Source organism: Carcharhinus amblyrhynchos, unplaced genomic scaffold (assembly GCF_965287045.1).
Source record: "Carcharhinus amblyrhynchos unplaced genomic scaffold, sCarAmb.v2.hapA scaffold_816, whole genome shotgun sequence".
NCBI classification, from domain to species: domain Eukaryota; kingdom Metazoa; phylum Chordata; class Chondrichthyes; order Carcharhiniformes; family Carcharhinidae; genus Carcharhinus; species Carcharhinus amblyrhynchos.
The window spans coordinates 21,010-43,845 of record NW_027650556.1 but is presented as its reverse complement, the minus strand read 5'-3'; the positions used below and the strand labels follow the sequence as shown (position 1 = coordinate 43,845).

Below are 22,836 nucleotides of genomic sequence, written 5' to 3'. Positions count from 1 at the left end.
GGCGTCTAATGCTACAGTTGTACAGAACATTGGTTAGACCGCATTTGGAGTACTGCGTCCAGTTCTCGTCACCTTACTACCAGAAGGACGTGGAGACCCTGGAGAGAGTGCAGAGGAGGTTTACCAGGATGCTGCCTGGTATGGAAGGACTGGGTTATGAGGAAAATTGGGTAAACTGGGGCTCTTTTCCATAGAAAGACAGAGATTAAGGGGGATCTGATAGAGATGTATAAAATGAGACGTATCAGATGATGAATGGGATGGATAGAGGTGGAGAGGCTCTTCCTGCTCAGAAAGGACAGTAGGACTAGAGGGCACAGCCTCAGGATAAAGGTGGGGGGAGTGGTTTAGAATGGAATTGAAGAGGAACTTCTTCACTCAAAGGGTGGTGAATCTCTGGAATTCTCTGCCCGTTGAAGTGGTGGAGGCTGCCTCGCTAAATATTTTTAAGACGCGGGTTGATGGGTTTTTGATAAGAGAGGGGATTAAGGGTTATGGGGAGAGGGCGGGAATGTGGAACTGAGACACGACAGATCAGCCATGATCTTATTGAATTGCGGGGCAGGCTCGAAGGGCCAGATGGCCAACTCCTGCTCCTATTTCTTATGTTCTTATAAAATAATGAAGGGTATAGATAGAGTCAACAGTGGCAGGCTTTTTCCGAGATTGGAGACAAATATCACGAGGGGCCACGATCTAAGGGTGAGGGGGGAGAGGTATAATTTGGATACTAGAGGGAGGTTTTTCACACAGAGGGTCGTGGGGGTATGGAGTAAGGTGGTGGAGGCAGGCACGCTGGACTTGTTTAAGGTTTACTTAGATAGGCACATGAGCGAAACAGGGATGGAGGGTTATAGAAGACGGTTTTAAAAAGGGTCAGAGCCTCGGGACATTACTGGAAATCTAATGCTGCATGTTGATGTTTTGTCTCTTTTAATCTGCAGATGTGTCAGTCCACCTTGTTGTCTAACGAGGGGCATGCACACGGTGGGTCGTGCGTGGGCTGCTCTTGGAGGTTTCGAGAGTGGCCTAGTACTTCGCGTGGTTGTGTGTGCTTAATCCTGGACCAGCAGACGGGCACCATGACAGCTCAGTGACTATCACTGCTGGCTGTGCAGATACATGGATTTGGGCCTGTGTCTGTGGGAGTTTGCGCATTCTCCCTGTGGTTGCGTGGGTTTCCTCCGGGTGCTCCGGTTTCCTCCCACACCCCAAAGATGTGCTCTTAGGCTGATTGGTGTAACAAATTGTCCCTGAACTATTCTCCCCTGAATCTGGTTTCCAATGGGGGTCCAATAAGCATAGACACGGGTCAAGGTAGGAGTAGGAAAATGCTTTGTTGAGATGGCGGCGCGGGCTTGTTGGGCTGAAGGGCCTGTTTCCTATGCTGGGTTGTTCTTTGTTCTTTGTTCAGTGTCCTACCATTTACCCTGTACGTTCTACTTTGGTTTGTCCTTCCAAAGTGCAATACCTCACACTTGATTGCGTTAAATTCCATTTGCAATTTTTCAGCCCATTTTTCCAGTTGGTCCAAATCCCTCTGCAAGCTTTGAAAACCTTCCTCACTGTCCACTACACCTCCAATCTTTGTATCATCAGCAAATTTGCTGATCCAATTTACCACATTATCATCCAGATCATTGATATCGATGACAAACTGCAATGGACTCAGCCATAGCATTGACATAGCCAATCTGTAACTCTGTAACTCTTTTTCTGATTTTTATCTCTTTGTGATTTTTATAAATGACCTGGATGAGGAAGTGGAGGGATGGGTTGGTAAGTTTGCCGACGATACGAAGGTTGGTGGTGTTGTGGATGGTTTGGAGGGATGTCAGGAGTTGCAGCGTGACATAGATAGGATGCAAGACTGGGCGGAGAAGTGGCAGATGGACTTCAACACAGATAAGTGTGTGGTGATTCATTTTGGCAGGTCCAATGGGATGGCAGAATATAATATTAATGGTAGGATTCTTGGCTGTGTGAAAGAGCAGAGGGATCTTGGGGTCCGGGTCCACAGGACTCTTAAATCGGCCTCGCAGGTGGAGGATGTGGTTAAGAAGGCGTATGGTGTACTGGCCTTCATTAATCGAGGGATTGAGTTTAGGAGTCGGGAGGTAATGCTGCAACTTTAGAAGACCCTTGTCAGACCCCACTTGGAGTACTGTGCGCAGTTCTGGTCGCCTCACTACAGGAAGGATGTGGAAGCTATTGAGAGGGTGCAGAGGAGATTTACAAGGATGTTGCCTGGATTGGGAGGCATGCCTTATGAAGATAGGTTGAGGGAGCTGGGACTCTTCTCCCTGGAGAGACGAAGGTTGAGAGGCGACCTGATAGAGGTTTATAAAATGTTGAGAGGAATAGATAGGGTGGATTCTCAGAGGGCAACACTGTATGTTTTACACATTTTTGCAGGCCAGAGGAGAGATAAGGGTCTAACGTGAGGGGGTCACTTTTATCATAAAGTTATTTTTTCTAAAGAAGGTGCCAGATAATGTGAAGCTCACTGTGATTGGTGAGTGTGTTACAGCAGCACACAGCAATTGGCTGCAGCAGATGTCAATCACAATGTGGGTGTCGCCCTAACAACATTGCTCTCTGATTGGTCTGAATTACCACCACCATTGTTCCCGCTCATTTCAGACAGAGCTTACGGATTGGATAAAGCAGCTGTCACTCAGTCAATGCAGGCCAGCAATTGGTTAACAGATGTCTCAATTTGTTTAATGAACTGTCAGTCACAGGACAGCAGCTCTGATTGGACAATAGGTAAAGAGGGCGGGGTTTCCCAATGGTCCATCAGACCCCGTGTGGAACGGCAGTGAATGTCCGGCCTGAGGCTTCCGTCCCCGTGTCCGGGCCCTGAGTCAACGGCAGGGTTCCGGACACGGGAATGTTTTCACCAGCGGGAATCTCATCCTAATGGCCCAGGTGTGGTTCGCTGTGGGCGGATGTGGGCCCGTGAGCTGTAGTTTGGAGACCCTGCTCGATACCCACCGTACCCGTGTAACCTTCTAAACACTTGTTAAAAGACAAAATTGTATCTGTCTCTACTACCACCTCTGGCAGCTTGTTCCAGACACTCACCACCCTCTGGGTGAAAAAATTGCCCCTCTGGACACTTTTCTATCTCTCCCCTCTCACCTTAAACCTCTGCCCTCTAGTTTTAGACTCCCCTACCTTTGGGAAAAGATATTGACTATCTATCTGATCTGTGCCCCTCATTATTTTACAGACCTCTATAAGATCATCCCTCAGCCTCCTACGCTCCAGAGAAAAAAGTCCCAGTCTATCCAGCCTCTCCTTATAACTCAAACCATCAAGTCCTGGTAGCATCCTAGTAAATCTTTTCTGGACTCTTTCTAGTTTAATAATATCCTTTCTATAATAGGGTGACCAGAACTGTACACAGTATTCCAAGTGTGGCCTTACCAATGTCTTGTACAACTTCAACAAGACGTCCCAACTCCTGTATTCAACGTTCTGACCAATGAAACCAAGCATGCCAAATGCCTTCTTCACCACGCTGTCCACCTGTGACTCCACTTTCAAGGAGCTATGAACCTGTCCCCCGAGATCTCTTTGTTCTGTAACTCTCCCCAGTGCCCTACCATTAACTGAGTAATTCTTGCCCTGGTTCAATCTACTAAAATGCATCACCTCACATTTATCTAAATTAAACTCCGTCTGCCATTTGTCAGCCCACTGGCACAGTTGATCAAGATCCCATTGCAATTGGAGATAACTTTCTTCGCTGTCCACTATGCCACCAATCTTGGTGTCATCTGCAAACTTACTAACCATGCCTCCTATATTCTCATCCAGATCATTAATATAAATGATAAATAACAGTGGACCCAGCACTGATCCCTGAGGCTGGTCACAGGCCTCCAGTTTGAAACACACATCTGTCTTCAGTCATAATTGTTGAAATACCCACTCCCTGCACTGGGGCGATTCTGTGATGGGCTGAATGGCCGTTCCCTGCCCCGGGGGGATTCTGTGATGGGCTGAGTGGCCTCTCCCTGCACTAGGGGATTCTGTGATATAAGAACATAAGAAATAGGAGCAGGAGTAGGCCATCTAGCCCTTCGAGCCTGCCCCGCTATTCAATAAGATCATGGCTGATCTGTCGTGGCTCAGTTCCACATTCCCGCCCTCTCCCCATAACCCTTAATCCCCTCTCTTATCAAAAACCCATCAACCCGCGTCTTAAAAATATTTAGCGAGGCAGCCTCCACCACTTCAACGGGCAGAGAATTCCAGAGATTCACCACCCTTTGAGTGAAGAAGTTCCTCCTCAACTCCGTTCTAAACCGCCCCCCCTTTATCTTGAGGCTGTGCCCCCTAGTCCTACTGTCGTTTTTGAGCGGGAAGAGTCTCTCCACCTCTATCCTATCCATCCCATTCATCATCTTATACGTCTCAATGAGATCTCCCCTCATTCTTCTAAACTCTAACGAGTACAAGCCTAGTTTATTCAGCCTCTCCTCATAGCTCAACCCCCTCAACTCTGGTATCAGCCTAGTAAACCTCCTCTGCACTCCCTCCAATGCCAAAATATCCTTGCGCAGGTGCGGCGCCCAAAACTGCACACAGTACTCCAGTTGTGGCCTCACCAATGCCCTATACAGCTGCAGCAAGACCTCCCTACTTTTATATTCAATCCCCCTCGCTATGAAGGCCAGCATCCCATTCGCCTTCCTGACCACCTGCTGCACCTGCAGGCTGGGTTTTTGCGACTCATGCACAAGGACCCCGAGGTCCCTCTGCACCGTCGCCTGCTGCAGTTTTTCGCCACGTAAGTAATAATCCTTCCTACCATTATTCCTACCAATGTGGACCACCTCACACTTGCCAACATTAAATTCCATTTGCCATTTCCTGGCCCATTCGCCCAGCCTATCTAGATCCTTCTGCAGACTCTCCACACCCTCCGCACAATTTGCCGTTCCCCCAATCTTGGTGTCATCAGCAAATTTCGACACCCTACACTCGGTTCCCTCCTCCAGATCATCTATATAAATGGTAAAAAGCTGAGGCCCCAGCACCGACCCCTGGGGCACTCCACTAGTCACCATCCACCAATCCGAATAGCACCCATTGACCCCCACTCTCTGCCTCCTATTTGACAACCAATCCTCTATCCACGCTAACACCCTACCCCCAACTCCATGTCCCTCGACCTTCTGCAGTGATGGGCTGAGTGGCCTCTCCCTGCCCCAGGGGGATTCTGTGATGGGCTGAGTAGCCTCTCCCTGCCACGGGGGGATTCTGTGATGGGCTGAGTGGCCTCTCCCTGTCCCAGGGGGGATTCTGTGATGGGCTGAATGGCCTCTCCCTGCACTGGTGGATTCTCTGATGGGCTGAATGGCCTCTCCCTGTCCCGGGGGAGATTCTGTGATGGGCTGAATGGCCTCTCCGTGCACTGGGGGGATTCTGTGATGGGCTGAATGGCCTCTCCCTGCACTGGGGGGATTCTGTGATGGGCTGAATGGCCTCTCCCTGCACTGGGGGGATTCTGTGATGGGCTGAATGGCCTCTCCCTGCACTGGGGGGATTCTGTGATGGGCTGAATGGCCTCTCCCTGCACTGGGGGGATTCTGTGATGGGCTGAATGGCCTCTCCCTGCACTGGGGGGATTCTGTGATGGGCTGAATGGCCTCTCCCTGCACTGGGGGGATTCTGTGATGGGCTGAATGGCCTCTCCCTCCCTCCGGGGGAGGGGGGGGCACGGTGATGGGCGGTGACGTGTCAGAATGCAGGCCCCGCCCCGTATGCACGACGCCTGAACAGGCCCCGCCCCGTGGTGACGCCAGCCGGACAGGCACCGCCCCCGGATGACGTAATACGCTGGCGCGGGGCTGTTGTTGTTGCGGTGACGTCACTGGGCCCGGGCCTGGTGCGGACGCGAGAGGGAGAATCGGAGCAAAGAGCGACAAAACAGCAAAAAGCAGCCAGGTAAAAACCATTAAAACCCGGCAAATACTGTGTAAATAATATATAAATACTGTCTATATAACCCCGGGGGGAGAGAGAGACTGTGAATATATATCCCAAAAACAGCCCAGTAACCGGGTAAATATAATATATAAATACCCAGTATACAGTGTCTGTAATCCCAGGGAGAGAGAGACTGTGAATATATATCCCAAAAACAGCCCAGTAACTGGGTAAATATAATATATAAATACCCAGTATACAGTGTCTGTAATCCCAGGGAGAGAGAGACTGTGAATATATATCCCAAAAACAGCCCAGTAACTGGGTAAATATAATATATAAATACCCAGTATACAGTGTCTGTAATCCCAGGGAGAGAGAGACTGTGAATATATATCCCAAAAACAGCCCAGTAACTGGGTAAATATAATATATAAATACCCAGTATACAGTGTCTGTAATCCTGGGGAGAGAGACTGTGAATATATATCCCAAAAACAGCCCAGTAACTGGGTAAATATAATATATAAATACCCAGTATACAGTGTCTGTAATCCCAGGGAGAGAGAGACTGTGAATATATATCCCAAAAACAGCCCAGTAACCGGGTAAATATAATATATAAATACCCAGTATACAGTGTCTGTAATCCCGGGGAGAGAGAGACTGTGAATATATATCACCCAAAAACAGCCCAGTAACCGGGTAAATATAATATATAAATACCCAGTATACAGTGTCTGTAATCCCAGGGAGAGAGAGACTGTGAATATATATCCCCAAAAACAGCCCAGTAACCGGGTAAATATAATATATAAATACCCAGTATACAGTGTCTGTAATCCCGGGGAGAGACTGTGAATATATATCCCAAAAACAGCCCAGTAACTGGGTAAATATAATATATAAATACCCAGTATACAGTGTCTGTAATCCCGGGGAGAGAGACTGTGAATATATATCACCCAAAAACAGCCCAGTAACCGGGTAAATATAATATATAAATACCCAGTATACAGTGTCTGTAACCCTGGAGAGAGAGAGACTGTGAATATATATCCCCAAAAACAGCCCAGTAACCGGGTAAATATAATATATAAATACCCAGTATACAGTGTCTGTAATCCCGGGGAGAGACTGTGAATATATATCACCCAAAAACAGCCCAGTAACCGGGTAAATATAATATATAAATACCCAGTATACAGTGTCTGTATTCCGGGGAGAGACTGTGAATATATATCACCAAAAACAGCCCAGTAACCGGGTAAATATAATATATAAATACCCAGTATACAGTGTCTGTATTCCGGGGAGAGACTGTGAATATATATCACCAAAAACAGCCCAGTAACCGGGTAAATATAATATATAAATACCCAGTATACAGTGTCTGTAATCCTGGGGGGAGAGACTGTGAATATATATCACCAAAAACAGCCCAGTAACCGGGTAAATATAATATATAAATACCCAGTATACAGTGTCTGTAATCCCGGGGAGAGAGAGACTGTGAATATATATCACCAAAAACAGCCCAGTAACCGGGTAAATATAATATATAAATACCCAGTATACAGTGTCTGTAATCCCGGGGAGAGAGAGACTGTGAATATATATCACCAAAAACAGCCCAGTAACCGGGTAAATATAATATATAAATACCCAGTATACAGTGTCTGTAATCCGAGGGAGAGAGACTGTGAATATATATCACCAAAAACAGCCCAGTAACCGGGTAAATATAATATATAAATACCCAGTATACAGTGTCTGTAATCCCGGGGGGAGAGACTGTGAATATATATCACCAAAAACAGCCCAGTAACCGGGTAAATATAATATATAAATACCCAGTATACAGTGTCTGTAATCCCGGGGAGAGAGAGAGACTGTGAATATATATCACCCAAAAACAGCCCAGTAACCGGGTAAATATAATATATAAATACCCAGTATACAGTGTCTGTAATCCCGGGGAGAGAGACTGTGAATATATATCACCCAAAAACAGCCCAGTAACCGGGTAAATATAATATATAAATACCCAGTATACAGTGTCTGTAATCCCGGGGAGAGAGAGAGACTGTGAATATATATCACCAAAAACAGCCCAGTAACTGGGTAAATATAATATATAAATACCCAGTATACAGTGTCTGTAATCTCGGGGAGAGACTGTGAATATATCACCAAAACAGGCCAGTAACCGGGTAAATATAATATATAAATACCCAGTATACAGTGTCTGTAATCCCGGGGAGAGAGAGAGACTGTGAATATATATCACCAAAAACAGCCCAGTAACCGGGTAAATATAATATATAAATACCCAGTATACAGTGTCTGTAATCCCGGGGAGAGAGAGACTGTGAATATATATCACCAAAAACAGCCCAGTAACCGGGTAAATATAATATATAAATACCCAGTATACAGTGTCTGTAATCCCGGGGAGAGAGAGACTGTGAATATATATCACCAAAAACAGCCCAGTAACCGGGTAAATATAATATATAAATACCCAGTATACAGTGTCTGTAATCCCGGGGAGAGAGACTGTGAATATATATCACCCAAAAACAGCCCAGTAACCGGGTAAATATAATATATAAATACCCAGTATACAGTGTCTGTAATCCCGGGGAGAGACTGTGAATATATATCACCAAAAACAGCCCAGTAACCGGGTAAATATAATATATAAATACCCAGTATACAGTGTCTGTAATCCCGGGGAGAGAGAGAGACTGTGAATATATATCCCCAAAAACAACCCAGTAACCGGGTAAATATAATATATAAATACCCAGTATACAGTGTCTGTAATCCCGGGGAGAGAGACTGTGAATATATATCACCAAAAACAGCCCAGTAACCGGGTAAATATAATATATAAATACCCAGTATACAGTGTCTGTAATCCCGGGGGGAGAGAGACTGTGAATATATCACCCAAAAACAGCCCAGTAACCGGGTAAATATAATATATAAATACCCAGTATACAGTGTCTGTAATCCCGGGGAGAGAGACTGTGAATATATCACCAAAAACAGCCCAGTAACCAGGTAAATATAATATATAAATACCCAGTATACAGTGTCTGTAATCCTGGGGAGAGAGAGACTGTGAATATATATCACCAAAAACAGCCCAGTAACCGGGTAAATATAATATATAAATACCCAGTATACAGTGTCTGTAATCCCGGGGGGAGAGACTGTGAATATATATCACCCAAAAACAGCCCAGTAACCGGGTAAATATAATATATAAATACCCAGTATACAGTGTCTGTAACCCCGGGGAGAGAGAGACTGTGAATATATATCACCACAAACAGCCCAGTAACCGGGTAAATATAATATATAAATACCCAGTATACAGTGTCTGTAATCCCGGGGAGAGAGACTGTGAATATATCACCAAAAACAGCCCAGTAACCGGGTAAATATAATATATAAATACCCAGTATACAGTGTCTGTAATCCCGGGGAGAGAGAGACTGTGAATATGTATCACCCAAAAACAGCCCAGTAACCGGGTAAATATAATATATAAATACCCAGTATACAGTGTCTGTAATCCCGGGGAGAGACTGTGAATATATATCACCCAAAAACAGCCCAGTAACCGGGTAACTATAACATATAAATACCCAGTATACAGTGTCTGTAATCCCGGGGAGAGAGAGAGACTGTGAATATATATCACCAAAAACAGCCCAGTAACCGGGTAAATATAATATATAAATACCCAGTATACAGTGTCTGTAATCCCGGGGAGAGAGAGAGACTGTGAATATATATCACCAAAAAACAGCCCAGTAACCAGGTAAATATAATATATAAATACCCAGTATACAGTGTCTGTAATCCCGGGGAGAAAGACTGTGAATATATATCACCCAAAAACAGCCCAGTAACCGGGTAAATATAATATATAAATACCCAGTATACAGTGTCTGTAACCCCGGGGAGAGAGACTGTGAATATATATCACCCAGAAACAGCCCAGTAACCGGGTAAATATAATATATAAATACCCAGTATACAGTGTCTGTAATCCCGGGGAGAGAGAGACTGTGAATATATATCACCCAAAAACAGCCCAGTAACCGGGTAAATATAACATATAAATACCCAGTATACAGTGTCTGTAATCCCGGGGAGAGAGACTGTGAATATATATCACCCAAAAACAGCCCAGTAACCGGGTAAATATAATATATAAATACCCAGTATACAGTGTCTGTAATCCCGGGGAGAGAGACTATGAATATATATCACCAAAAACAGCCCAGTAACCGGGTAAATATAATATATAAATACCCAGTATACAGTGTCTGTAATCCCGGGGAGAGAGAGACTGTGAATATATATCACCCAAAAACAGCCCAGTAACCGGGTAAATATAATATATAAATACCCAGTATACAGTGTCTGTAATCCCGGGGAGAGAGAGACTGTGAATATATATCACCCAAAAACAGCCCAGTAACCGGGTAAATATAATATATAAATACCCAGTATACAGTGTCTGTAATCCCGGGGAGAGAGAGACTGTGAATATATATCACCCAAAAACAGCCCAGTAACTGGGTAAATATAATATATAAATACCCAGTATACAGTGTCTGTAATCCTGGGGAGAGAGAGACTGTGAATATATATCACCCAAAAACAGCCCAGTAACCGGGTAAATATAATATATAAATACCCAGTATACAGTGTCTGTAATCCCGGGGAGAGAGAGACTGTGAATATATATCACCCAAAAACAGCCCAGTAACCGGGTAAATATAATATATAAATACCCAGTATACAGTGTCTGTAATCCCGGGGAGAGAGACTGTGAATATATATCACCCAAAAACAGCCCAGTAACCGGGTAAATATAATATATAAATACCCAGTATACCCTGTCTGTAATCCCGGAGAGAGAGAGACTGTGAATATATATCACCCAAAAACAGCCCAGTAACCGGGTAAATATAATATATAAATACCCAGTATACAGTGTCTGTAATCCCGGGGAGAGAGACTGTGAATATATATCACCAAAAACAGCCCAGTAACCGGGTAAATATAATATATAAATACCCAGTATACAGTGTCTGTAATCCCGGGGAGAGAGACTGTGAATATATATCACCAAAAACAGCCCCATAACCGGGTAAATATAATATATAAATACCCAGTATACAGTGTATGTAATCCCGGGGAGAGAGAGACTGTGAATATATATCACCAAAAACAGCCCAGTAACCGGGTAAATATAATATATAAATACTCAGTATACAGTGACTGTAATCCCGGGGAGAGACTGTGAATATATATCACCAAAAACAGCCCAGTAACTGGGTAAGTATAGTATATAAATACCCAGTATACAGTGTCTGTAATCCCGGGGAGAGACTGTGAATACATAAGAACATAAGAAATAGGAGCAGGAGTAGGCCATCTAGCCCTTCGAGCCTGCCCCGCCATTCAATAAGATCATGGCTGATCTGTCGTGGCTCAGTTCCACTTTCCCGCCCTCTCCCCATAACCCTTAATCCCCTCTCTTATCAAGAACCCATCAACCCGCTTCTTAAAAATATTTAGTGAGGCAGCCTCCACCACTTCAACGGGCAGAGAATTCCAGAGATTCACCACCCTTTGAGTGAAGAAGTTCCTCCTCAACTCCGTTCTAAACCGCTCGAGACTGTGAATATATATCACCAAAAACAGCCCAGTAACCGGGTAAATATAATATATAAATACCCAGTATACAGTGTCTGTAATCCCGGTGAGAGAGAGAGACTGTGAATATATATCACCCAAAAACAGCCCAGTAATCGGGTAAATATAATATATAAATACCCAGTATACAGTGTCTGTAATCCCGGGGAGAGACTATGAATATATATCACCAAAAACAGCCCAGTAACCGGGTAAATATAATATATAAATACCCAGTATACAGTGTCTGTAATCCCGGGGAGAGAGAGAGACTGTGAATATATATCACCCAAAAACAGCCCAGTAACCGGGTAAACATAATATATAAATACCCAGTATACAGTGTCTGTAATCCAGGGGAGAGACTGTGAATATATATCACCCAAAAACAGCCCAGTAACCGGGTTAATTTAATATATAAATACCCAGTATACAGTCTGTAACCCCGGGAAGAGACTGTGAATATATATCACCCAAAAACAGCCCAGTAACCGGGTAAATATAATATATAAATACCCAGTATACAGTGTCTGTAATCCCGGGGAGAGACTGAATATATATCACCCAAAAACAGCCCAGTAACCGGGTAAATATAATACATAAATACCCAGTATACAGTGTCTGTAACCCCGGGGAGAGAGACTGTGAATATATATCACGAAAAACAGCCCAGTAACTGGGTAAATATAATATATAAATACCCAGTATACAGTGTCTGTAATCCCGGGGAGAGAGACTGTGAATATATATCACCAAAAACAGCCCAGTAACCGGGTAAATATAATATATAAATACCCAGTATACAGTGTCTGTAATCCCGGGGGGAGACTGTGAATATATATCACCAAAAACAGCCCAGTAACCGGGTAAATATAATATATAAATACCCAGTATACAGTGTCTGTAATCCCGGGGAGAGAGAGACTGTGAATATATATCACCCAAAAACAGCCCAGTAACCGGGTAAATATAATATATAAATACCCAGTATACAGTGTCTGTAATCCCAGGGAGAGAGAGAGACTGTGAATATATATCACCAAAAACAGCCCAGTAACCGGGTAAATATAATATATAAATTCCCAGTATACAGTGTCTGTAATCCCGGGGAGAGAGAGGGTACAGAGGAGATTTACAAGGATGTTGCCTGGACTGGGAGGCATGCCTTATGAAGTTAGGTTGAGGGAGCTGGGACTCTTTTCCCTGGAGAGACGAAGGTTGAGAGGCGACCTGATAGAAGTTTATAAAATGTTGAGAGGAATAGATAGGGTGGATTCTCAGAGGCTATTTCCCCGGGTTGAAATGGTCGCTACGAGAGGACACAGATTTAAGGTGCGGGGAGGAAAGTACAGAAGTGATGTTAGGGGTAAGTTTTTCACTGAGGGTGGTGAGTGAATGGAATCGGCTGCCGTCAGTGGTGGTGGAGGCGAACTCGCTGGGGTCTTTTAAAAGACTTCTGGATGAGTATATGGGGTTTAATGAGATTGGGGGTTATAGATAGGTCTATAGATTGGCAGGTGTTGATGTGATTGGCGCAACTCGTGGGTCGAAGGGCCTGTTTGTGCTGTAGTGTTCTATGTTCTAAATATAATACATAAATACCCAGTATACAGTGTCTATAACCCCGGGGAGAGAGACTGTGAATATATATCACCAAAAACAGCCCAGTAGTCAGGTAAATATAACATATAAATACCCAGTATACAGTGTCTGTAACCCCGGGGAGAGAGAGACTGTGGATATATATCCCCAAAAACAGCCCAGTAACCAGGTAAATATAACATATAAATACCCAGTATACAATGTCTGTAACCCCGGGATGAGACTGTGAATATATATAGAACATAGAACATTACAGCGCAGAACAGGCCCTTCGGCCCATGATGTTGCGCCGACCAATTAAAAAGCAATGACTCTCTAACCTAAACCAATCCCTTTCCATCCATAAACCTATCCACGGATCTCTTAAACGCCCCCAAACTAGGCGCATTTACAACTGCAGCAGGCAGGGCATTCCAATCCCTCACCACCCTCTGGGTAAAGAACCTACCTCTGACATCCGTCCTATAACTACCACCCCTTAATTTAAAGCTATGCCCCCTCGTGCTAGCTTTCTCCATCCGAGGAAAAAGGCTATCACTGTCCACCCTATCTAAACCTCTAATCATCTTATATGTTTCAATAAGGTCCCCTCTTAGCCGCCTTCTTTCCAGCGAAAACAACCTCAAATCCCTCAGTCTCTCCTCATAGGACCTCCCCTCCATACCAGGCAACATCCTGGTAAACCTCCTCTGCACCCTCTCCAAAGCCTCCACATCCTTCCTAAAATGTGGGGACCAGAACTGCACACAATACTCCAAGTGCGGCCGCACCAGAGTTTTGTACAGCTGCATAATGACGCTGCGGCTCCTAAATTCAATCCCCCTACCAATAAACGCCAAGACACCGTATGCCTTCCTAACAACCTTATCTACTTGATTCCCAACTTTCAGGGATCTATGTACACATACACCTAGATCCCTCTGTTCATCAACACTATTCAGAGTCCTACCGTTAGCCCTATACTCTACACATCCGTTATTCCTGCCAAAGTGAATTACCTCACACTTTTCCGCATTAAACTCCATCCGCCACCTCTCGGCCCAGCTCTGCAACTTGTCCAAGTCTCCCTGTAAACTGACACCCTTCCTCACTATCTACCACACCTCCGACTTTGGTGTCATCAGCAAATTTACTAATCCACCCAACTATACCCTCATCCAGATCATTAATAAAAATTACAAACAGCAGTGGCCCCAAAACAGATCCCTGAGGCACACCACTCGTAACTGAACTCCATGATGAATACTTACCATCAACCACCACCCTCTGTCTCCTATCTGCTAGCCAATTCCTGATCCAATTACCTAAATCACCCTCAATCCCATACATCTGCATTTTCTGCAGAAGCCTTCCATGGGGAACCTTATCAAACGCCTTACTAAAGTCCTTATATACCATGTCAACTGCCTTACCCCCTTCCACCTCTTTGGTCACTTTCTCAAAAAACTCAATAAGGTTAGTAAGGTACGACCTACCCTCCACAAAACCATGCTGACTATCTCCAATCAATTCATTACTCTCTAAATAACTAAATCCTATCCCTAATAATTTTTTCTAAAACCTTGCCCACAACAGAAGTAAGACTCACTGGTCTATAATTCCTGGGGAAGTCTCTGTTCCCCTTCTTAAACAATGGGACAACATTCGCTATCCTCCAATCTTCTGGCACTATACCTGTGACCAACGACGACCTGAAGATCAGAGCCAGAGGCTCTGCAATCGCCTCTCTTGCCTCCCAGAGAATCCTAGGGTAAATCCCGTCTGGCCCAGGGGACTTATCTATTTTCAAACCCTCAAGAATATCTAGCACAACCTCCTTATCAACTGCAATACTGTCCAGTTTACAACCGTGTAACCCAGTGATCTCCACAGCTACATTTATGTCCCCCTGCATGAATACCGAAGAGAAATATTGGTTCAATGCCTCTCCAATCTCTTCCAGTTCCACACATAACTTCCCACTGCTGTCTCTGACCTAATTTTGCCCTAACCAATCTTCTGTTCTTAACATATCTATAGAACGCCTTAGGATTCTCCTTAATCCTATCAGCCAAAGTCTTCTCATGTCCTCTTTTAGCCCTTCTTAACTCACTCTTTAACTCCCTCCTAGCCAATCTAAAGCTTTCTAGTGCACTACCTGAGCCCTCAAGTCTCATCCGGACATAACCCTTCTCTTTCTTTTTAACCAGCGAAACAACTTTCTTAGTGCACCACGGTTCCCGAGCTCGACCATTTCCTCCTTGCCTGACAGGGACATACATATCAAGGACTCGCAGTAGCTGCTCCTTGAAAAAACTCCACATTTCGGACATTCCCAGACCCTCTCGTCTCCTAGTCCAACCTATGCTTCCTAATTCTCTCCCAATAGCCTCATAATTACCCTTCCCCCAGCTAAAACTACTGACCCGAGGTTCATGCCTATCCCTTTCCATCACCAAAAACAGCCCGGTAACCGGGTAAATATAATATATAAATACCCCATATAGAGTGTCTGTAACCCTGGGGGGAGAGACTGTGAATATATATCACAAAAACAGCCTGGTAACTGGGTAAATATAATATATAAATACCCAGTATACAGTGTCTGTAATCCCGGGGAGAGAGACTGTGAATTTATATCCCCAAAAACAGCCCAGTAACCGGGTAAATATAATATATAAATACCCAGTATACAGTGTCTGTAACCCCGGGGGGAGAGAGAGACTGTGAATATATATCACCCAAAAACAGCCCGGTAACCGGGTAAATATAATACATAAATACCCAGTATACAGTGTCTGTAACCCCGGGGAGAGAGACTGTGAATATATATCACAAAAACAGCCCGGTAACTGGGTAAATATAATATATAAATACCCAGTATACATTGTCTGTAAACATGGGACAGCGGGAGAGAGAGAGAGGGACAGAGCCCTGGAGAGAGGGAGCAAGAGGGACAGAGCCCTGGAGGGAGAGAGAGGGACAGAGCCATGGGGAGATAGAGGGACAGAGCCATGGCGGGGTTGGGGGAGCGGTGGGAGGTGTGGTGGAAGAGAGAGAGACTGAGGCATGGTGGGGGGAAGAGAGAGACTGAGGCATGGTGGCGGGGGTGGAGAGAGAGAGACTGAGGCATGGAGGAAGAGAGAGAGAGTGACAGGAACTGAGGCATGGTGAGAGAGACAGACCGACAGAGCCATGCCATGCGAGGCGGGTAAGGGGGGGTGGTGGGGTGGGGAGGGAGAGAGAGAGACAGAGAGGGATGTGGAGATGCCAGTGTTGGACTGGGGTAAACACAGTAAGAAGTCTCACAACACCAGGTTTATTTGGTAGCAAAAGCCACTAGCTTTCGGAGCACTGCTGCTTCGTCAGGTAAATGGGAGTCCTATTCACAAACTGGGCATATAAAGACACAAACTCAATTTACAAAATAATGGTTGGAATGCAAGTCTTCACAGGTAAGTCATACTTAGCTGATGAGAAGAGAGAGAGAGAGTGTAGAAGGATGGATTAGTAAGTTTGCTGACGACACCAAAGTCAGAAGAGTAGTAGACAGTGAGGATGGATGTTACAGTTTGCAGAGGGACATAGATAAGCTGCAGAGCTGGGCTGAGAGGTGGCAGATGGAGTTTAATACGGAAAAGTGTGAGGTGATTCACTTTGGTAAGAGTAACAGGAGTACAGAATATAGGGCTAATGGAAGGACTCTTAGTAGTGTTGACGAGCAGAGAGATCTCGGTGTACACGTGCATAGCTCCCTGAAAGTTGGCACCCAGGTTACATAAGAACATAAGAAATAGGAGCAGGAGTAGGCCATCTAGCCCTTCGAGCCTGCCCCGCCATTCAATAAGATCATGGCTGATCTGTCGTGGCTCAGTTCCACTTTCCCGCCCTCTCCCCATAACCCTTAATCCCCTCTCTTATCAAGAACCCATCAACCCGCTTCTTAAAAATATTTAGCGAGGCAGCCTCCACCACTTCAACGGGCAGAGAATTCCAGAGATTCACCACCCTTTGAGTGAAGAAGTTCCTCCTCAACTCCGTTCTAAACCGCCTCCCCTTTATCTTGAGGCTGTGCCCCCTAGTCCTACTGTCTTTTTTGAGCGGGAAGAGTCTCTCCACCTCTATCCTATCCATCCCATTCATCATCTTATACGTCTCAATGAGATCTCCCCTCATTCTTCTAAACTCTAACGAGTACAAGCCTAGTTTATTCAGCCTCTCCTCATAGCTCAATCCCCTCAACTCCGGTATCAGCCTAGTAAACCTCCTCTGCACTCCCTCCAGGGCCAAAATATCCTTGCGCAGGTGCGGCACCCAAAACTGCACACAGTACTCCAGCTGCGGCCTCACCAATGCCCTATACAGCTGCAGCAAGACCTCCCTACTTTTATATTCAATCCCCCTCGCTATGAAGGCCAGCATCCCATTCGCCTTCCTGACCACCTGCTGCACCTGCAAGCTGGGTTTTTGCGACTCATGCACAAGGACCCCGAGGTCCCTCTGCACCGTCGCCTGCTGCAGTTTTTCGCCACGTAAGTAATAGTCCTTCCTACCATTCTTCCTACCAAAGTGGACCACCTCACACTTGCCAACATTAAATTCCATTTGCCATTTCCTGGCCCATTCGCCCAGCCTATCTAGATCCTTCTGCAGACTCTCCACACCCTCCGCACAATTTGCCTTTCCCCCAATCTTGGTGTCATCAGCAAATTTCGACACCCTGCACTCGGTTCCCTCCTCCAGATCATCTATATAAATGGTAAATAACTGAGGCCCCAGCACCGACCCCTGGGGCACCCCACTAGTCACCAACCGCCAATCCGAATAGCACCCATTGACCCCCACTCTCTGCCTCCTATTTGACAACCAATCCTCTATCCACGCTAACACCCTACCCCCAACTCCATGTCCCCAGACCTTCTGCAATAACCTCTTGTGAGGCACCTTGTCAAACGCCTTCTGAAAATCCAGAAAGACCACATCCACCGGCTCTCCTCTATCCACTGCCCTAGACACATCCTCATAGAACTCCAGTAAGGTTGTTAAGAAGGCGTACGGTGTGTTAGCTTTTATTGGTAGAGGGATTGAATTTTGGAGCCGTGAGGTCTTGTTGCAACTGTACAAAACTCTGGTGCGGCCGCACTTGGAGTATTGCGTACAGTTCTGGTCGCCGCATTATAAGAAAGATGTGGAAGCATTGGAAAGGGTGCAGAGGAGGTTTACCAGGATGTTGCCTGGTATGGTGGGAAGGTCTTATGAGGAAAGGCTGAGGGACTTGAGGTTATTTTCATTGGAGAGAAGAAGGTTATGAGGTGACCTCATTGAGGCATACAAAATGATCAGAGGGTTAGATAGGGTGGACAGTGAGAGCCTTTTACCTCGGATGGTTATGGCTAACACGAGGGGACGTAGCTTTAAATTAAGGGGTGGTAATTATAGGACGGATGTCAGAGGTAGGTTCTTCACTCAGAGGGTAGTAAGGGTGTGGAATGCCCTGCCTGCAGCAGTTGTGGACTCGCCAACTTTAAGGGCGTTCAAATGGTCAGTGGATAGGTATATGGATAACATTGGAATAGTTTAGGTTAGAGGGTCATTAGATTGGTTCCACTGGTCGGTGCGACAGAGGGCCGAAGGGCCTGTACTGCGCTGTAATGTTCTATGTTCTAGAGTGAGCCATGGGAGGGGTGGGAGAGAGAGAGAGTGAGTGAGCCATGGGGAGAGAGAGAGTGGGTGAGCCACGGGAGGAGAGAGAGAGAGAGAGAGCCATGATCATAGATATCATACAAAACCCTACAGTACAGAAAGAGGCCATTTGGTCCATTGAGTCTGCACTGAACACAATTGATGATGACAGATTTGGATCAGGTGGACAAAGAACTGGGATTCACAGATATAAGTTCTTGGATAAGAGATATTGGAGGGATGTGAGGAAGAAGATTTATACTGACCAGGAACACTGTCCACCAGGGTGATCGGAGCGGTAATGCTGAATAATTGGAAATTGGATGGAAATGAAATGGTTTGGGATGTGGGATGAGCAGGAAAATGGGATTTCTCTGCAGTGAGTTGGCAGGGTGTCCATGGGACTTCATTATTTATTTATTAGTCACAAATAGTCTTACATTAACACTGCAATGAAGTTACTGTGAAAATCCCCTAGGTGCCACACACTGGCATCTGTTTGGGTACACTGAGGGTGAATTTAGCATGGCCAATCCACCTAACCTGCAGATCTTTGGACTGTGGGAGGAAACCCACGTGGACATGGGTAGACTGTGTAAACAGACAGTGACCCAAGCTGGGTCCCTGGCACTGTGAGGCAGTGGTATTAATTACTGTGCCATGATGTGTCCTGTCTCGTTATGAATTCTCTTCCACAGATCCAACGCAAGTACAATTCCAAGGCTGGGAATCATGGGTAGAATCTTCCTTGACCATATTGGAGGTACTCGACTCTTCTCCTGTGCCAACTGTGACACCATCTTAACCAACCGCTCCGAACTGATTTCCACACGGTTCACTGGAGCTACCGGAAGAGCCTTCCTCTTCAACAAGGTGAGTGACGGCAGCAATCAACTCACAAAGAAATGGCCATCACTGCCTTCACAGCTCCAGATTCCTCAGCAGATGGTATGTGGGCCTTCATAGCGAGAGGATTTGAATTTAGGGACAGGGATGTTTTGCTGCAATTGTACAGGGCGTTGGTGAGGCCATACCTGGAATATTGTGTACAGTTTTGGTCTCCTCATCTGAGGAAGGGTGTCCTTGCTATAGAGGGAGCACAGCAAAGGTTTACCAGGCTGATTCCTGGGATGGCAGGTCTGTCATATGAGGAGAGACTGAGTGGGTTCAGATTATATTCACTGGAGTTTAGGAGAGTGAGAGGGAATCTGATAGAAACGTATAAAATTCTAACAGGGTTAGACAGGGTAGATTGAGAAAGAATGTTCCCGATGGTGGGGGGAGCCCAGAACTAGGGGTCAGAGTTTGAGGATAAGTGATAAGGGCTGAATGGCCTACCCCTGCTTCTAGTTTCTATGTTTCTATACAGCTCCACCTTATGCTGTGCAGGTGAAGAATCTCACTGCAGTGCAGTCTGAGAGGTTAATCACTGGGTGAACACTCTGTACAGTGAGGTTAATCACTGGGTGAACGCTCTGTACGGTGAGGTTAATCACTGGGTGAACACTCTGTACGGTGAGGTTAATCACTGGGTGAACACTCTGTACAGTGAGGTTAATCACTGGGTGAACACTCTGTACGGTGAGGTTAATCACTGGGTGAACACTCTGTACAGTGAGGTTAATCACTGGGTGAACACTCTGTACAGTGAGGTTAATCGCTGGGTGAACACTCTGTACAGTGAGGTTAATCGCTGGGTGAACGCTCTGTACAGTGAGGTTAATCACTGGGTGAACGCTCTGTACAGTGAGGTTAATCGCTGGGTGAACGCTCTGTACAGTGAGGTTAATCACTGGGTGAACGCTCTGTACAGTGAGGTTAATCACTGGGTGAACGCTCTGTACGGTGAGGTTAATCACTGGGTGAACACTCTGTACAGTGAGGTTAATCGCTGGGTGAACGCTCTGTACGGTGAGGTTAATCACTGGGTGAACACTCTGTACAGTGAGGTTAATCACTGGGTGAACACTCTGTACAGTGAGGTTAATCGCTGGGTGAACACTCTGTACAGTGAGGTTAATCGCTGGGTGAACGCTCTGTACAGTGAGGTTAATCGCTGGGTGAACGCTCTGTACAGTGAGGTTTATCACTGGGTGAACACTCTGTACGGTGAGGTTAATCACTGGGTGAACACTCTGTACGGTGAGGTTAATCACTGGGTGAACGCTCTGTACGGTGAGGTTAATCACTGGGTGAACGCTCTGTACAGTGAGGTTAATCACTGGGTGAACGCTCTGTACAGTGAGGTTAATCACTGGGTGAACGCTCTGTACAGTGAGGTTAATCACTGGGTGAACGCTCTGTACAGTGAGGTTAATCACTGGGTGAACGCTCTGTACAGTGAGGTTAATCACTGGGTGAACGCTCTGTACAGTGAGGTTAATCACTGGGTGAACGCTCTGTACAGTGAGGTTAATCACTGGGTGAACACTCTGTACAGTGAGGTTAATCACTGGGTGAACGCTCTGTACGGTGAGGTTAATCACTGGGTGAACACTCTGTACAGTGAGGTATGAGTGGGTTAACTTCTGTTTCTGTCTCGCAGGTGGTGAATTTACAGTACAGTGAGGTACAGGATCGGGTGATGTTGACAGGTCGACACATGGTGAGAGATGTGAGCTGTAAGAACTGCAACAGTAAGCTGGGCTGGATCTACGAGTTTGCGACGGAGGACAGCCAACGATATAAAGAAGGCAGAGTGATCTTGGAACGAGCTTTGGTGCGTGAGAGTGAGGGCTTTGAAGAGCATGTTCCCTCTGATACGTCCTGAGGAGAATCTTCCTTCATCAATAGTTTCCATTCTCTTTCCAAAAGGAAAAGAATACTTTTTATTTTAAGAAGACGTCATTTCTCTCTATGTACAGTGTCACTTTAGCAATGAAATGAGCGTTGTTGTAAGCTGAGAGAGCAGAGAGTATGTCTCTTTCTAGACAGTGCTTTTAACCCCCTGTATCTAGTTATCTTTGGGGAAAAGGAAACCTGCAAAGCTCACCTTTTATTTAAGTTTTTTTAAGTCTGTTTTCTTGCTCTTTGTAATGCGCTGAGTACCAGCTGCCCTTTGCTTGTAGGTTTTGCTGTCTGTCACTCAAAGGGAAGCCTTTAACAGCATGAGTTGGCATGGAGTGGGCTGCCAGTGCAGAGAGGGGCTGCTGCGGGGCTGTATGGCCCTCCACCTCCTCAGTGATCCAGATGTGATCTGCTCTTACACTGGATTCTGGGTCTGGCAGTGTGCTCTGTGCTCAGTATCTGCTTCGGGTGGGGGGGGGGAAACGGGGGAGCCAGCTTATTGTTTCCACTCAGGAGCCTGACTCCATCTGTGTAACTTATAAATAATTTAATAAAAGGAAAATGTTACTCCAGGCTTGTTGTCAAAGCTGCCATCTGCAACCCAGTCCAATTCACATCACCCTCTCACCACACTGACTTTCATTGCCCATTCCCCAGCATCAATTTCTTCATTAAAACTCTCTCCACTCCTCTCAACAGGTTTTAATATACTCCGAGAGCCTAGTCCCACAACCCCCCTCCCTCCCTTCCCCCACCCCGGTGGGAGGATCCAGTCCCAAAACCTTTCCCCCCCACCTACAGGAAGGTCCAGTCCCCAAACACCCACCCTTCCCACAGGAGGGCCCAGTCCTGCTGCCTCTCTGCCCCGCAGGAGGGTCCAGTTCACCGCACCCCTCCTTACAAGAGAGCCCAGTCCCACGAGGACATCTAGGAAAGGGCCTAACCCCACAGGCTTCCTGCGGGAATGCCCAGGCCCACAGGGACACCCCGTCCTCATCCTACATTTACTCCTGTTGTTTTTTGAACTCGTGGCCATTGTACTGCTACAGACGGGGGGTAGAACTCACTCTCATTGATCAGATTGATAGTCTTGGTTGTTGGGTGATCAGCGATGGTTCT

General features: G+C 45.8%; 1 protein-coding gene across 1 annotated transcript; it reads left to right on the top strand.

The window, feature by feature from the left end:
- The first annotated feature begins 5,859 nt into the window (after positions 1-5,859).
- Positions 5,860-22,237, top strand: ypel5 (yippee-like 5). Its single transcript, XM_080184602.1, has 3 exons — positions 5,860-5,961; positions 19,629-19,803; positions 21,476-22,237. The coding sequence occupies exons 2-3, from the start codon at positions 19,663-19,665 to the stop codon at positions 21,698-21,700; spliced, it is 366 nt and encodes a 121-aa protein (XP_080040728.1). The 5' UTR covers positions 5,860-5,961; positions 19,629-19,662; the 3' UTR covers positions 21,701-22,237.
- Positions 22,238-22,836: the final 599 nt, after the last annotated feature.

Bases quoted from the DNA above. Each gene is read 5' to 3' on its own strand.
- ypel5 (XM_080184602.1), top strand. From the start codon at position 19,663: ATGGGTAGAATCTTCCTTGACCATATTGGAGGTACTCGACTCTTCTCC. The intron at 19,804-21,475 runs GTGAGTGACGGC...TCTGTCTCGCAG, and splicing joins GAGCCTTCCTCTTCAACAAG to GTGGTGAATTTACAGTACAG.